At 42.6% G+C, this 15,106-nt stretch overlaps 2 protein-coding genes across 4 annotated transcripts in view; one reads left to right on the top strand and one right to left on the bottom strand.

Annotated features, from left to right (window-relative positions):
* Nucleotides 1-1,250: 1,250 nt before the first annotated feature.
* Nucleotides 1,251-7,588, bottom strand: FPGT (fucose-1-phosphate guanylyltransferase). Its single transcript, XM_006268960.4, has 4 exons — nt 7,508-7,588; nt 6,165-6,332; nt 4,563-4,655; nt 1,251-3,421 (listed from the first exon to the last, which is right to left on the bottom strand). Exons 1-4 carry the CDS (start codon nt 7,566-7,568, stop codon nt 1,977-1,979), a joined length of 1,767 nt encoding a protein of 588 aa, XP_006269022.3. The 5' UTR covers nt 7,569-7,588; the 3' UTR covers nt 1,251-1,976.
* An 82-nt stretch (nt 7,589-7,670) lies between these two features.
* LOC102572637 (leucine-rich repeat and IQ domain-containing protein 3) overlaps nt 7,671-15,106 on the top strand; it is a 68,095-nt gene continuing 60,659 nt past the window's right edge. Inside the window, exon 1 of one of the 3 annotated variants that reach the window (XM_014593914.3) lies at nt 7,671-7,757. In XM_014593914.3, the coding sequence (XP_014449400.2) occupies nt 7,753-7,757 (5 nt within the window). In that variant the 5' untranslated portion in view covers nt 7,671-7,752. Of the gene's footprint in view, nt 7,758-7,877; nt 8,601-15,106 lie in introns of those variants that run through there. The other 2 variants (XM_059727942.1, XM_059727943.1) reach the window with 2 other exon arrangements.

Raw genomic sequence — 15,106 nt, 5'->3', positions numbered from 1 at the left:
GATACAGATAACTGGAATGAGAGCATTTAGGTCCTAGAAGTCTTTGTTCCAGAAGGGACCAGGGTACAAAGAAATGAATGAATCTTCTCTCTACAAGGGCTAAAAAAAGAATACAAAGCTAGAAGCCAGATGGGATACCTTTGAAAGAGACCACTTAAAATCAGCCCACTTCAAAAGAAGTAGATAAAAAGTTGTTCTGGCTGAGTGAAGAGGAGCCAAAGTAAATCTTGAGATCTTGAGAAAGATCTTGAGGAAGAAAGACAGATCAATTTATAGATGAGTCTCTTTAAAAAGGGAGGCTCAGAGGTGGTAAGAGGACATCAAAACCAGCAGGCTGAATAAGAGGGAAAAGATGCATTAAATTTGTATTCAACTTATAGACTTGGATATAAAAAAAAAAAAAAAAAAATTCTTAAAAACTAGCATGAAGTAGAAATAAAACGTGGCTATTTTGGTGACAAGATTAGAAAAGAGTGCAATATCTGGAGTTATGTGAATTCAAAAGTTGAGAAGAAACTTGTTATAAAGTCTGAGTGAGCACTTTTCAATCTTGTAGCTGAAAAATGTTCACTGATTATGTACATAATGGGTTACTTAAAAGAAAAAGCTTTAGAGGGAATAAAGAGAAGACTAGAGAACTCTTATTGAAACAAAATGGTTTGCCTTTGTGACCATACTAGTACAACAGCTCAACAATGGTACGCATATTTATCTACTGCAAAGCAGATCATCTGTATCCAAAGGAAGAATCAGAAGGAAAGCTTTAAAGAAAAATATAGAAGTAAAGCTAATGTGTGTTATTTTATAGAACTAACTTTAGGGTAGAGCTGCTAGAAGTTACCAATCTGCTATTACTGTGCAGAACATTCATTTTCAGAAGTGAGAATAAAAAACAAATCAGTATCACACTAATGAGACCTTATGTTTATAGTCCAGTACACAATAGTCAGGGATATAGGCATTCGTGTGATTCTTAACAGCCCTCTGTCCTGGAGGAACACAATGCTGATCACCCCATAACCAAATTATCAGCTAACTAATGCTTAAAAGTGAATTCTGTGTCCTCCTGAGGGCAAGCATTTCACTAAATATTATTACAACTATGAATTATAATGACCTTTCACTCAAAAATAATTTAAAAATAGATAAGAACAATCACATTTGTTTCTTTATACTTTGATGGGATCCAAGAGAAACAAATTAATACATTTTAATTCCATCAATATGATCACCAGTTATACTGCACCCAGTAACTTGGAAATACTTTAATACCATATGCTTTCATACATAAGATGATTCAGAAATGGGAAGGGCATATACCAGGTCAATTCTTGTGACTCGCTATTTAATTTTACAGCTGTTCAGGTACTTTAACATAACCATTTCACAAAAATCGGTTTGCTGTAAAAGAATATACATACTCATATACTTCCAAGCTTGTAATAAACTTTCATGAGTAATCTTTTAAACAGATTTAAAGTTATTCATGTAATTATCTTTGCTTTGTTTAAGTGAGAAAAAATTACCTCCTGAAACAAGAATTTTAAAAATGCGAAGCATGCAAAGAAAGGTGAATCAATGCTATGCAACACCAGGTTGATGGAGCCAACACTGTATTCTGAAGAAGTTTTAAGTAGTTTTTCAATCAAATGTTTAATTAACATGTTCTATTCCACAGTCTCATTAAGAAAAACCTAAAAATACATAACAATGGACACTACAAGAATATTTGCCTCTTAGTGTTTTCAAAGATTTGAAATATTTCATTAATTCTTTCATCAAAAGAATAGTTTATCTGCATTTTTGCATTATTAATGTTATGCTACAATAACGCTGTTAATGCAATTTCATTATTTCTACTTCAATACAACCAGAAAAAAAAATTCTGTGTACTTTTTCCTTCTAGGTTCTACAAGCTTGAAAGCAACCAATCATCCTCAAATTAAAGACTGCCAAAGTGTACAATTACTGTGCTTCTACAAATCAGATTTCTCTTTTTGTCTTTGCAGACTGATTTCTTTGTAAATTTCCTGCCTAAACTTCAACATGTCTTCCACGTCTTTGTAAAAGAGCATTTCTTCAATAGACAGGAGCTTAAAGCCATTCAATTTAAAAGCTGACTTGTGCTGCACAGCATTTAACATCTTTAATGACATTCTAACTGAATCACTTAAAGTAGAACAAATAGGAAAAATCCGAGCAGTCCACAAGCCTAAGCTTGTCTTGTCACCAGAGAAGAGTTGGTCTGACAACTTCAGGTCCCAGAGATCCAAGCATTGTAGTAAAGTGACTCCAAAAAACTGAAGTGAATGTATGCCTGAAAAATGTTTCACATTCTTTTTCAAGTTGTCTTCAACACCAAACACCATGCTCACATACATTAGGTTTCCATTAATCCTGACACTTAATGAACCCAAAAAACAGTTTGATGGAATGTCTGCTTTAGAATTTATGCAAGAACCACTTACAATGCTGTTTGTCCCTATCGAAACTTCGGGTCCTAGCCTGGAGTATTCAATAACAGAGCCAGGTGCTATAGAACATCCTGCATCAATTATGCTCTGAATGATACATGCTGATTTGTCAGAATTTTCTGTTTTATCTGGGAAGATGCTGAATGTATTAGATTGTAAGCCAAGCTCTAATTTAAGTTGGCTACCAAAAGTGAAATGAAATAAATATTCTTTAGTAGTCCCAATATGATAGAATCTGGAATTGTTTAAGACTATAACATTAAGTGCTGTTCCTTTAAGAAGAGAAAATAGTTTCTGTTTTACTTCTATTAACTGTGAATCTTCTTCTGTGACATTAGCTGTGTTTTTTATATAATCTTGAGTTGCTCCAGGTCCCAGAGCCTGTAGAAAGTCACCATATGCATCTATTTCACAGCAAAGTGTTTCCATCTGCTTATAAAATGCTAGCAATTTTTTGGCAATGCTATGATCAATGTAAAATAAACTGTCAGTGTACACATACTCAAAGTCCATTTTTGAGTGATGGCGTTCTTCAGAGTTTACTTGAGAAACATTCCTCTTTACAAGTACTGCGCCAGACTGATGCATCCTTTCAATATTAGGTTTATGTAGGAATTGATGACAAAATCTATATTCAAGTTCTCCCTCTTCTGACAAACTGGATGGATCCAAAACAAATACTCCATGAGTGGTACCAACTGTCAAATCTGAAGGATGAGCTAAAGCAGTAAATCCAGGCTTATCAAACTTGATTACTTGATGACTAGTGCTATAAAGTTCAATATCATCTGCACATGTAATGAGAATTCCTGGTTTCATATGGGTGGGAAAATCAATGTACATTGCCAGTTTAAGTTCCAACATCTGGTAAACAGGGGTGCCAAAAGGCAAAGCTGTGAAAATTTTTCCCAGTGCACTTGCATTTGGTAAACGCTGACTATAACCACCTAAGAAAAAAAAAAAAAATAGAAGTTTTATTATTATATATGCCAGACACTGCTCTGTAAGGATCTCATGAATCTGTATTCAAAACTAGCAAGAACTAGGTAGGTGTATGAGTATCAAAATGCCTATTTTACCTATACATTGAGGGATAAAGGAGAAGCATGGTGGCATTCCAGGCATGGTGTCAAAAAGGAAAGAAAGAAAGAACGAACTACCAGTCATTCTCTTTCAGAAATTTCTAGTGATGGATACTAATTTCAATCCTGATCTTGTCTAAAAGAAGGCATGCATTAAAGAGGTATTTTCTTAATTATAACCAACTTCATCTTCTATAATTTGTAGCAGAAGTAGGAAAAAGGTCCCTGAATAAAAATGATGAACCAAATTACTCCCATTCTCTGCTGGAGTGGGTACGTATGATTTCCCATTCTTCTGTCCTTTTCTAAGCTAGTCATGCTTTTATTTTATTTATTTTCTGTGTTTCCCTAAAAATCTGCAAAGACATATAGCATCAGAAAGTGAATGCTATTCACTTCTTGCAACATGTAAGTAGAAATCTCGTTTGCCATTTCAAATCATAGATAAGCCAAACAAGCAGCAGCTTGGTGGATTGGGCCATGGGCGATGGACGGGTGCTTCCTGGCTGAGGAGGCACCAGTGGCTGATCGCCGACCAAGGGGGTGGTCCCCCAGTGGCTGATTGCCAACCCCGGAAGCACCAGTGGGAAACCGGAAGTGCCACCAGTATTTTTCAGGCAGGGCACCAGCCGGCACTCCCCATTCCCTGGCCAGTAAGGGCCAATTTCAGGGAGGGGCATGTGTCCCCCTGTGCCTTCCCTACGCATCACCTATGGACTGGGCTGTTGAATGGTGACAAGTTTTTCTTCTCTTCTGAAAACCCTTGGGTCCCGTTTCACAGCATTTTTAGATCTTTTTAACTGGAAGAGTTGGAAAACTCTCAATCTACACTCAGATGGTAGTAAATTACCAAATAAACCATATTTGAGATTAATTTTGAATGGAAGCAACATTTGGCAGCCTGTTTCTCCACCATGAGTACCATATGTTTCAATAAAAAAAAAACAAACAAAAACCTGTAATCGTAGTGCCACAATTTTTTTTTTAAAACAGGAAAATCATTTACCAGAATGAATTAATATGATGGTAAGAGAAGCCCACTTATCACCGTACAGCTCTTCCAAGCACTGAAGAACATGAAGTGTTGATCCACCATTCCCTGGAATATATATGAATACATACTTAAAAGAAAGTCACCAATAGCAATATAAGCGTGCCAAACATACGAGAATACGGCAACACTAATCAGTACCAAACGCTGAACTGAAATAGCTTGCTGTACTACGATGAGCAACAGCACGCTTAGCTGTGGACCTCATGTGCTTTAAAACATTAGTTTAATTTTTAAATGAAACCTCTTGCCTTCATGGTTCAGAGAACTGAGTGGCAACAGATACAACAATGTTCATCTGAAATTGCCTAAAAACCACTCTGAAAGGACAGTATTTCTACTTCAATGATGTTGATCAAAATATACAAGAAAAATGAAAGACAATCGTCTTAGGAAACTCTTACACGCATTGTGAATAGTGCTTCAAGTGGAGAAATCTTGGAAAAATAACACATTCCCTCTCCAATTCATCCTAGGAACAGCAGTATCATTAAAAAGTTTGTTGTCATTTTGAGACGGTCATAATTCAGCTATAAAAACTGACTCTTACAGGAGACCTGCCATATAAAATTTCACTAATGAATTTTATTAAGTTTTCAGTGGTCCTTTTTGACATTTACATTGTGTGAAGGGAAAATATACACTGCAACAGTATCTGGGTAATTTCTATGCTCCTCTATCTTAAAATATTTTAATTAATAAAATAATATTTGCAAATAATTTTGCATTGTAGATGGAATAATCAGATTAGCTACTTTCTAAATACATGTCTCAGATGAAAGTTTACAGAGGACACTAACATTTTAGTAACTAGGATTCTTGATATACATTCACTACTATAGATCTCTTAGATGCAGAGATTTTAATTCTACACCATCATGAATCTACTACTAATGCATATGAAATTGGAATAAACTATATTCTGTACTCTACACTTACCATACAATGTACTACTAACATATTCTCAGTCTAAATCACCATGACATACACATTACAGAGACAAATTAACAGACCTACTGATATAAAATCCAAAAGACCACCACACAAGAATAGTGACTGTTATACACTTGAACCCAACCAAGACATTATCTAATACTACTGGGACATTAATTTGTGATTTAATTCACATAATTCAACTTAAACACCATTCCATAAATCCTTAACTGTTGCCATAACACTTAACCAGAATGAGCAAATGTTATCTGTTTAAAAATGAATCAAATTAAATTGCAAACTTAAACAATAAACTTTACTGAGTGTTGCAGAATGAACACTGGACTCTACTACTGGCATCTTTTAAAACTGATATGTGATCTTACTCTGAGAAATACTTTAACTCAGACTGGAACGATTTCAAGGAAGCCTTACAGCCAGCCTATGGAGGACATCATACTACATGATTACACTGGTACCTCGTGGCTCTATAATCTGGGAAATTTATAAACTTATTAAGCATTTAATAAATATATTAATAAGGAGTCAAGGTCTGGCAACATTAAAAATGTCTTTGACTGTACTGCTCTGTAGCAAACATACAACTGACAATGAAATACCAACCAATTTTTTGTCCAGGGGGGTCCACAAAAACATGATAATCTACTCCAAGTGGGAGCTCCTTTCTTCTCAACTTTTCTGATAATTGCTTCCGATAAGCAGATTCCTGTTTTTTGTCAGCTGCTGTAATGACGACAACATCCCAGAATTCTCCAGTGCAAGTAGTTTTACCTATTTGAAGAAAAGTATGCTAACCAATGAGTAGCAATATTTTGTTGACAGAAGTTACTGACACATTTCATTACACTGATTCTCAACCACAGCGTGGTGGCTGTGTGGTATCATGCAACATTAACACTTTGATGTGTGTAAACAAGATAAACCCAGAGATGTCAACTAAGAATCCATAGTGTTAAAAATATTCTGACCTGTTACGGTCTTTCTGAGTTCTTTGCAACAGTAAAAGATACCCTTTTTCCAGAATCTAAAATCCACTAGTCTGTAGCAGAGATGTCAAAGATATGGCCCACAAAACGAGCCAGTCTCCAAGTCCGAGTTGACTTGCATACTGACCCCACACGCAGGGCCTGGGATGCAAGCAGCAGCTGCTCAGGGATTCACACAACACAGGGCACCTGCTCTAGCTGCTCTGGGACTACCTTGCATAGTGTCCTCCACCCCGGCCGATCCAGGGCACGAGGAGTATTCAGCATCTGCTCCAGCCAGTCCAGAAGAACCAGCTTGAGCAGGCGCCACATGTGGCACAGTCCTGGACTAGTGAAGGAAGAGCGGCATCACATGTGGCGCAGTCCCAGACCAGCTGGCGTTGGCGCTGCGTTCTGGACAAGCGGTCTGTGCCAGTGGGTCCCAGAGCACATGCTGGGTCTGGCACGGGTGGGGTGGAGGGAAGACAAGAGAGGCAGGAAAGTCCGTGGGCCCCATCCAGCCTGCAGACCAGCCCCGTGACACCCCCAGCCCGCAGGCACCCCAAGGTGGACACCCTGTCCTGTTGCAAGATCTCTGGCTGACTAAGGAAGTGGTGCTGGAGAAACCAAGCCTTCAAAAACCAGGAGTGGCAGGTGCAGCCTCTGCGTCCCTGGCCTAGATTCAAGCCACTGGGTGCTCCATGGCCACCCGCCGCCCCCAAGGGAGGCTGCGATGCCCCCTGCTCTGCACTAAAGGCTGCATTCAAACAGGAGCTGGCAAGAAACCCCCTAGGGCGGCTACAGCTTCTCAAGCCCCGCCTGGGTAGCGGGCCCCCCCCTTTCCCAGCTGCTACGTGCGGCCCGGCGGCAGCGGGCCCTGCGCAGCGCTCCAGTCAATCGCGCAACAAACCGAACGTGTGTCAGGGGCGGGGTTGGGCGGAGCGCTCCCAGCTCCCCCTTCCCGCCGGCCTCGGGGGCTACCTCGGAGCTGTGCGAACCGCGCCAGCCTCCGCTGCGTGGCCTCCCGCAGCGGCACCGACATGGCGGCCTCAGGCACCACCTTCCGGGTGCCGCCTGCTCGCAGTACGCATGCGCCTCCCGGGCCGCTGCCATGGACACCGCCGCTCGCCCGGTCCCGCCGTTCCCCGCGCGCCGTCGGTAGCGGTGTAGAGAGGGACTCCCTCAACTTTCCACCTCAGAGGCGTTGCCACGGGTGACCGCTGCTTATGACGTGAGAAAGAAGGGGGCGGGGCTTGGAAAAGGGAGGGGGCTGCTGTGTCACGTGTAGAGCGACCCGCGGGGGGGGGGGTTCGCGAGGAGCTGGAGGGGTTTGGTGCCGGGGCCAACACGGGCATGGGTGAAGTGGGCCCGGGCAGGAAGGGGGCCAGGAAATGAAAATAATAAGAATGATGATTAGTATTAGCATTATCTCTAGTAAACGGAGGCTGATACTAAAAGTTGGCGCAGGGCCGCGGGGAGTCTAGGTACGGTGTTGGTCCCAAGAGAAACCGTCGCTTGCGCGAAGGCAGGTTGGCTTGTTTGCTAGAGCAGCAAGCGAGGCAGGGCTAGTGTCGGTCCCGAGTGCTTGCAGGTAAGCGCGCTTGTCTAATGCGGTTTGGTCCTACAACATGGAGCCTTGTTGAGGGCCTCGACCGTGCCGCCAGGACTTCGCTGTCTGTCGTTTCTGCTCTCGCATCACATTGCCGCATCTGAATTAAGGGTTTGAGCTCAAACTGAAAACAGTCCGCAGTGCTGCGAAACAAAAGAGGGATGTTGCCAACGGTGGGTAACAGATGGCAAAATTGCGAGAGAAAGGATGGTTTGAACAGTGCAATGTGCAAGCTGTTCACGAGGGCAGAAGGTTGTCAACCGCTGGGAGGCGATACGAGCTGGAAGGAGAGAACGAGGCAAGATGAGCAGCTGAGGAAAAGAGAAGCCAGCAACAGGGCAGCTGAAGAAGCCCTTGGGAATGAGGGAGAAGAAGCTTCTCCGAGCATGGAGAGGCAGCGCATGGTTTGGCTCACCTCCGTGTGTGTGCGGCTCAGCTCGCTCGGTTACTTTCACCCCAAGTCCAGTAAGTGGGTGAAGGATTTGTCCTGTATGTGCTCAGTCCTCTTACCGCTTAAGCAGGTGCCTCTTGTTCGTTGAAGGAAAAGCACAATGGAAACCCTACAAATGCAATATCCCAAGTTTAGTTAGAGAAACTATGCTTGCAGCATTGGGATATTTAGATTAATTATGTTTAAATGTTTTAGCACAAGCCACATAGATTCTAATGAGCCATAAAGTCAATTGACGTTGATGTCTTCAGGGCTTCCTGGATGGAAATGCCACTCCCCGGCATTTGGTTTTAAAGTTTGGGTGCAGGAGAAATCAAAGCAAATGCACGCCTCACCCTCCCCTCCCTCTCAAACCCCATCCATCCCTGGTTTGGAGCCAAAGGTACCTGCCTTCTCAGGTCAGGGACGTTTACCCTCCCCATGTTTACCCTCCCCCCCTTCTCTCTTTTTTTCTGTCTCTCTTATTTCACGGGTGCAGGACTGAGCTGTAAAGGGCCGTGAGATGTTGTAATCATTGTCTGGAAGATGATTTAAAAGTTCTTGTCACTGCTGATGTAAGAAATGTTTTTGAAGCAGAGCTATAACTATGTTGCTAGTGAACGAGTAACTTGTAACTTTTTTGTCTGCTGCAGAAATCTTGCGTTGTATAGCGTGCTCCATTTAGGTGCGTGGTGAGTGCTGCTCTTACCTAGAGCATGTTCTTATCCAAAGTCTGTGTTGAGCACTGCTACTTAACTACTAGAACAACCTTTTCTATGCTTTTTGCACCTCATTAAGGCTCCTTACCTTGTTTCTCGGAGCACCTCATGCCTTTAATAGCACCCTCCAAATTTCATAGATTTCATAGTTTCATAGACATTAGGGCTGGAAAGGATCTTGGAAGATCATCGAGTCCAGCCCCCTGCCCCAGGGGTAGGAAGTCAGCAGGGATCATAGGATCCCAGCAAGATAAGCATCCAATTTTCTCTTGAAGGCGTTCATTGTAGGTCTTGAACAACCTCCAGTGGCAGGCTATTTCAGACTTTGGGGGCTGGGACAGTAAAGAAATTCTTCCTTATGTCCAGCCTGAAATGGTCTTGCAGTAGTTTATAACCATTCGACCTTGTTGTCCCTGGGGGTGCTCTGGTGAACAAACGTTCCCCCAGATCCTGGTGGACACCCCTTATAAACTTATAGGTGGCCATCAGATCACCCCTGAGCCTGCGCTTTCCCAGGCTGAAGAGTCCCATAGCTCTCAGCCTGTTGTTGTAAGGTCTGTTTTCCTGACCTCTGATCATGCTTGTGGCTCTCCTCTACACTCTCTCAAGCTTCTCCACATCCTTTTTGAATTGTGGAGCCCAAAATTGGATGCAGTACTTCAGCTGCGGCCTCACCAAGGCCGAGTACAACAGGAGAATGGTGTCCTGGGATTTGCTTGAGAATCATCTATGGATACAAGCCAGCATTTTGCTCACTTTACTAGCCACAGCATCATATTGAAGGCTCATGTTCATCTGTACCATTGCTGAGCCTATAAGGATGCTGCAGGTTTTTCCTCCCAAGGTGGTGGACCTTGCATTTTTCGGTGTTAAACATCATCAGGTTCTCATCCGCCCATTTGCTGAGCCTGTTGAGGTCAGCCTGGATCACCCTCCTGTCCTCAGGTGTGGATGCTTTACCCCAAGGTTTGGTATTATCAGCAAACTTGGCCAGTCCACTTCTGACTCCAGTGTCCACATTGTTAATGAAGATGTTGAACAATACAGGTCCAAGGACAGAGCCTTGAGGGACCTCACTGGTCACAGGGCACCATGATGATTGACTTCCATTAACCACCCCCCTCTGGGTCTGACCATGGAGACAATTCCTCAGCCAGCGGATCATGGTGGACCCGAGCCTACAGTTGGCCAGTTTTGCCAAGAGATGATCATAGGATACCAGATCGAAGGCTTTTTTAAAGTCAACGTATATGACATCGATCTCTTCTCCCTTGTCCAGGTGATAGGTAACCTGGTCATAAAAGAAAATAAGATTGGTCAAGCAAGACCTAACCTCAACAAACCCATGCTGGCTATCCCTCAGGATGTTGCCATCAGCCAGTCCATTAAGAATGGCCTCTTTGTTAGTTTTTTCTAAGGCCTTCCCCGGGATAGAGGACAGGCTGATGGGCCTGTAGTTTGCCGGATCCACTTTCTTCCCTATCTTGAAGATAGGCACCAGTCTTTGGGCACTTTACCAGAGCACCAGGAGTTCTTGAAGATCCGTTTCAGAAACTAGTCAGTTCAGGATGGCTTTAGAAACCTTGAAATTAATTGATGGCACTAGTCAGTTTTAAACGTTTTGTAATTAAAGGGAGTTGAGTTATTCAATGTGACCAGCCACTGGGCACTCCATGGCCATTCCCCCTGCACCCGTTATGGTCAGGGGACGCTGCAGAGTTCCTCTCTACTTAAGTGATGCATTTAATCCATATGCAGATAACTGATGTTTGTTTTAATGCAAACATAAGGCAGCAAATTGGGACCTATGGTGTGTTACGCACAACAATATACATGTAAGCAAAGCAGTATATCAACAGATTCAAGGTCTTGTTCCCCCCAAAAAGGGCTTAGGCTTAACTAGTAGGCCTCTGGGGGTCCAGACACCTTAAACTGTAGAGTTAGACTCCCTAGACAGCACTAGTGATAAGCTATGTGCCTTGGATGGGTGAACCTACATGCTGATTAGAGAAGACTAAAGCAAATTTTGATATTCAAACCTGGGTGCCCAAGATCTTTAGAACCACAGATAGTCTACACCAGAGGTGTCAAACTCATCTGGCCTCACAGGTTGGGTGAGTGGTATGGGACTGGTCCACAGTCTGGATCAGCCCATGGACCTCCTGTTTGTATGCCTGATCCTGCCTGGGCCAGTGGGCAGTGCAACCTAGCGCCAGTCCTAGTGAGTACCATGGGTGGTGCAGTCTGGAACCCAGCCTCAGGGAGTGCCATGAGGGGTCAATCTAGCACAGCACATGGGTCAACAGGGCCAGATTATGCAGCTCCATGTCCTGGATCTGGCCCATGAGCCATATGTTTGATAACCCTGGTCTGCACAACTGGTTCCAATTAGTGTGGTGCTGGGGTGGGGGGAGAAGGGAAGGGAAAAGAGGAAGGGCTGCCCTTCTGGAGAATACATTGTTGCATTCATACAATGCTGCAGGCAGGCTAATTAGCTCTGCTTGGAGCTGATTAGTGTAACTGCTTTCATTGGGTGCTGTATCCTAGCAAATCTCTCTCTCGGGAGACGGTAAAAATGAGTGGAATGGGCATGGCACAATTCATTATGCCAAAATCATGTATGAGAAAGTCTTAGCCACAGTGCAGTGATTCTTAGTCCAGGTGCTGTGGCAACCTTGGATGCCACCAGATCCTTTGCAGGGTGATGTGGGGTGTGAGAAGATAAGCTAAGCAGGTAAGCATAGGCTCAGGCCTGTTCCTGCCTGCCAGTCCCCCACCCCCACTATCTGGCCTCTCTAGCAGTGGGTAAGCACTGTAATACATAAAATAGTTTCTGAGATTGGGTGCCACTCAATTCAAAATAGTTATGGAAAGATGCCTCGAGTCTAATGAGGGTCCTACAAGTTAAAAAAAAAAAAAAAAAAAGGCTGAGAGTCACTGATGTGTGGCTAGGGTGCCTAGCTGTTTTGTTGTGGGTTGACTTGTTTATTTTTATCTAATGACTGATTAGACTCTTGTGTCCAAAAAGGGAAGTGTCTGGCAAGTACAGGTGCCTCCAAAAGTTAGGTGACCTCTGAGCAGGGATTCTTAGATCTAGATGTCTGAATTTTGCTCAAATCCTGTCCGTGGTTGTTGTTTTTAAATCTGACCTAAGGAATAACTGCTTAGCCCAGGGTTGGCAACTTTTGCTGGCATTGGTTGTCATTTGTGATCTGCCCACCAACCAAGGGCCCTCTCCCAAAGTGGTAGTCTCTGTCACCCAGAGCAGCCAGTTTTCTGTGCTTACCCCCAACACCTCAGCAGTATGGATAAGCAAAGATGTGGCTGAGCAGCAGGCTTAGGAGTAGAGGCGAGTGCTTCAGAGTGGATGGCTGGCACAGCGCAACTCTGTACCACTCATTGTCTGTGCCATTTTGGATCTCTTTGCTGAGTAGATCTGGCCCCTGGACCAGAGTTTGTCGACCTCTGTCTTCACCAGATTATAGGAGAGTGCACATGAGTCTTCATATAGTTGCCTTTCTGGAGCAGAGCTCCAACTGTTTTCCTTTTTTTTTATTTATACTAGTTGAATTCCAAGAAACAATTCAAGTAGATTATTCAGTCTCCTTTGTGGCACAGACTGAGAGGAAACTTGGAATTTATGATACAGCATGAAATCAGTTTTTAGTATCATTTAGTATAACTCATTTATTGAAAAAGAGAGGGTTGTTTCTTTTTACTAAGTTTTAGTATCTGGAGATAAATGATAGAGTATTTTATTAAAGCCGAATAAACTCTAAAAGAAACCCACTCTGAAGAAAAATGAAAGTATTCCTAAGCATAAACATTCTTCAATAAAGTGTAGTGACTGCTTATAGCATACTTCTGAATAAGCCTGTTAAACAGTTTGCTTATAAATTCAGGATTTTATTTTCCACCCTATATTTTGTTTATTTAGTGCAAATAAGCTATATCAATTAAAAAGGAGAATAAAATTCTTTCTTCAAATTCATAAAGCACTTCTAATAGAAGATATATTCACAGAGAAATTCCGTTATGTATAAACTCCAGTTTACAAAGTTTAGGGCACATTTGCCTTTTATACTCTGTGAACTTACCTGCAAGCTTTAGATTTCTCACTAGTCCAGGAGAAATGGTCACCTGTAAACTGAAGTCTCAGAAATGACTGGGCAAACTGAATCATGCTGAGCTTCAGTCTGCCATGGCTATACCCAAGCCAATTTGGGCTTTGGCCTTCATAGCCTTGGCCCCTGTTCTCTGGCTGGGCACCTTTCAACCTGGGTCCACCACACTGGACTGTGGCTTCTGTGCTCCCTCTCTCACTTCTGATCCAGCCAAGTTAGCCCCTCTGAATCCTATGTCCCAGCCCCCAACAGGGCTTCCTGATGTGCCTCTCTGGCACACTGACCGCTGTTCTTTCCTAATGGTCACATACTACAACATAAAAGTGGACTGGTGCCTTAACAAAATCTTCTCTGCACTGGTTACATCAACCTGATGAAAAGGAACGGGTAGGTATGTTGTCACTTTAGCACTGGCATCCCTGTGCAGGCAGCCAAGCAGACAGAAGATGGGTTGTCTCTTTACACAAGCAAAGTCCTCTTCACTTTGAGCATGGGGTTGGACTAGATGACCTCCCAAGGTCCCTTCCCACCCTTTCTCTGATTCTTCCTCCTCCGGGTAAATGAACACTCCCAACCTGGACTTTTGCCACCCTGCTCCCGAGGAGTCTGACTCCAGCCTGGGTCTCTCAGGTGGTCACTCTCCCTCTGGAGAGCCCGGTTCTCTAGAGATTTCCTGGATGGCTGCTTCATGCTCAAAGCTTGACTCCCTGACAGTCTCTCCTTCCATGCATGACATTATGTAGCCTGTCTATGACCACACCTCAGGCTGGTGAGTCACCAGCTCCCAGGTGTTTGTTCTTTTTGAGTTAATGAGCCACTTTGCCTTCCCAGTGGCTGCCTACATTTGCAGTCTGTAGTTCTTATTTTGGTTGCTTGTTTGCCTACACAATGGCCGTTCAGATGTGTTTTCCCCTTTTCTGTAAGAGGAACCTCTGGCTTCCTGTTATACTTATCAATCATTTTACATTTTAAGTGAACAATGCAAGTTCCTTAACTGATAGCCAGAAAACATATGTATGTCCCTTTATGTCCAGATAGGTCTGTTCCTTTCAAGAGCTTCCTTCTGAAATGGATAATGAATTGAATTTTGAGATCCTGTTTAATATTTTATAATGGATTCTCATTCATTCAAGCCTTTTGTATATTAGGAAGACTTCAATCACACATGCTCCACTCCTTGATGAATAAAAGTTGGGAGTTTATAGGTTTCTGCTATAACTTGCATGCATTATAGCCTAAAGAGGCATAGTTTTCACACTTTAAAAATGTTATGATAATTCACAAGTAAATGAGGATAGTTCTGATGGTACAAATTAATGACAGGTTTATTGGTAGTAATACTGATTTATTTTTAACCCATAATTTTTTTATGCTATAATTGGAGCTCTAATGCTTGCAATAAAGTGCTGCTGTACTTTAACAAAGTTTTCATTTTTAGCTTTATTGCATTAATTGAGCTTGATATGACACACATCTATGTACAGTCCTAGAGTTAGGGCAATCAGATTGTAGAGTTATTATTGAATCCAAGTATTTATTGGAATTATCTTTTTAAAAGTTATTTAATTTCAGTAGGAGGCTCATTCCCCGCTTTATCAATTAAACTTTAAAACCACATCATCTTATACATGATTCCAGCAAATGTCAGTGGTTTGGGGATTGGATTAGTACTAGAAGATGACTTTTTAGTTGATGTAG

Source organism: Alligator mississippiensis, chromosome 5 (assembly GCF_030867095.1).
Source record: "Alligator mississippiensis isolate rAllMis1 chromosome 5, rAllMis1, whole genome shotgun sequence".
NCBI lineage: Eukaryota > Metazoa > Chordata > Crocodylia > Alligatoridae > Alligator > Alligator mississippiensis.
The sequence above is the reverse complement of the archived record's forward strand: the minus strand, read 5'-3'. Positions and strand labels throughout refer to the sequence as shown.

Excerpts from the sequence above, each read along its gene's own strand:
- FPGT (XM_006268960.4), bottom strand. The coding sequence starts at position 7,568 with ATGTCGGTGCCGCTGCGGGAGGCCACGCAGCGGAGGCTGGCGCGGTTC. Across the intron at positions 4,656-6,164 it reads CCCCCCTGGACAAAAAATTG|GGAATGGTGGATCAACACTT; the intron begins GTTGGTATTTCA and ends TATATATTCCAG. Across the intron at positions 3,422-4,562 it reads CATCATATTAATTCATTCTG|GTGGTTATAGTCAGCGTTTA; the intron begins GTAAATGATTTT and ends TTTTTTTCTTAG.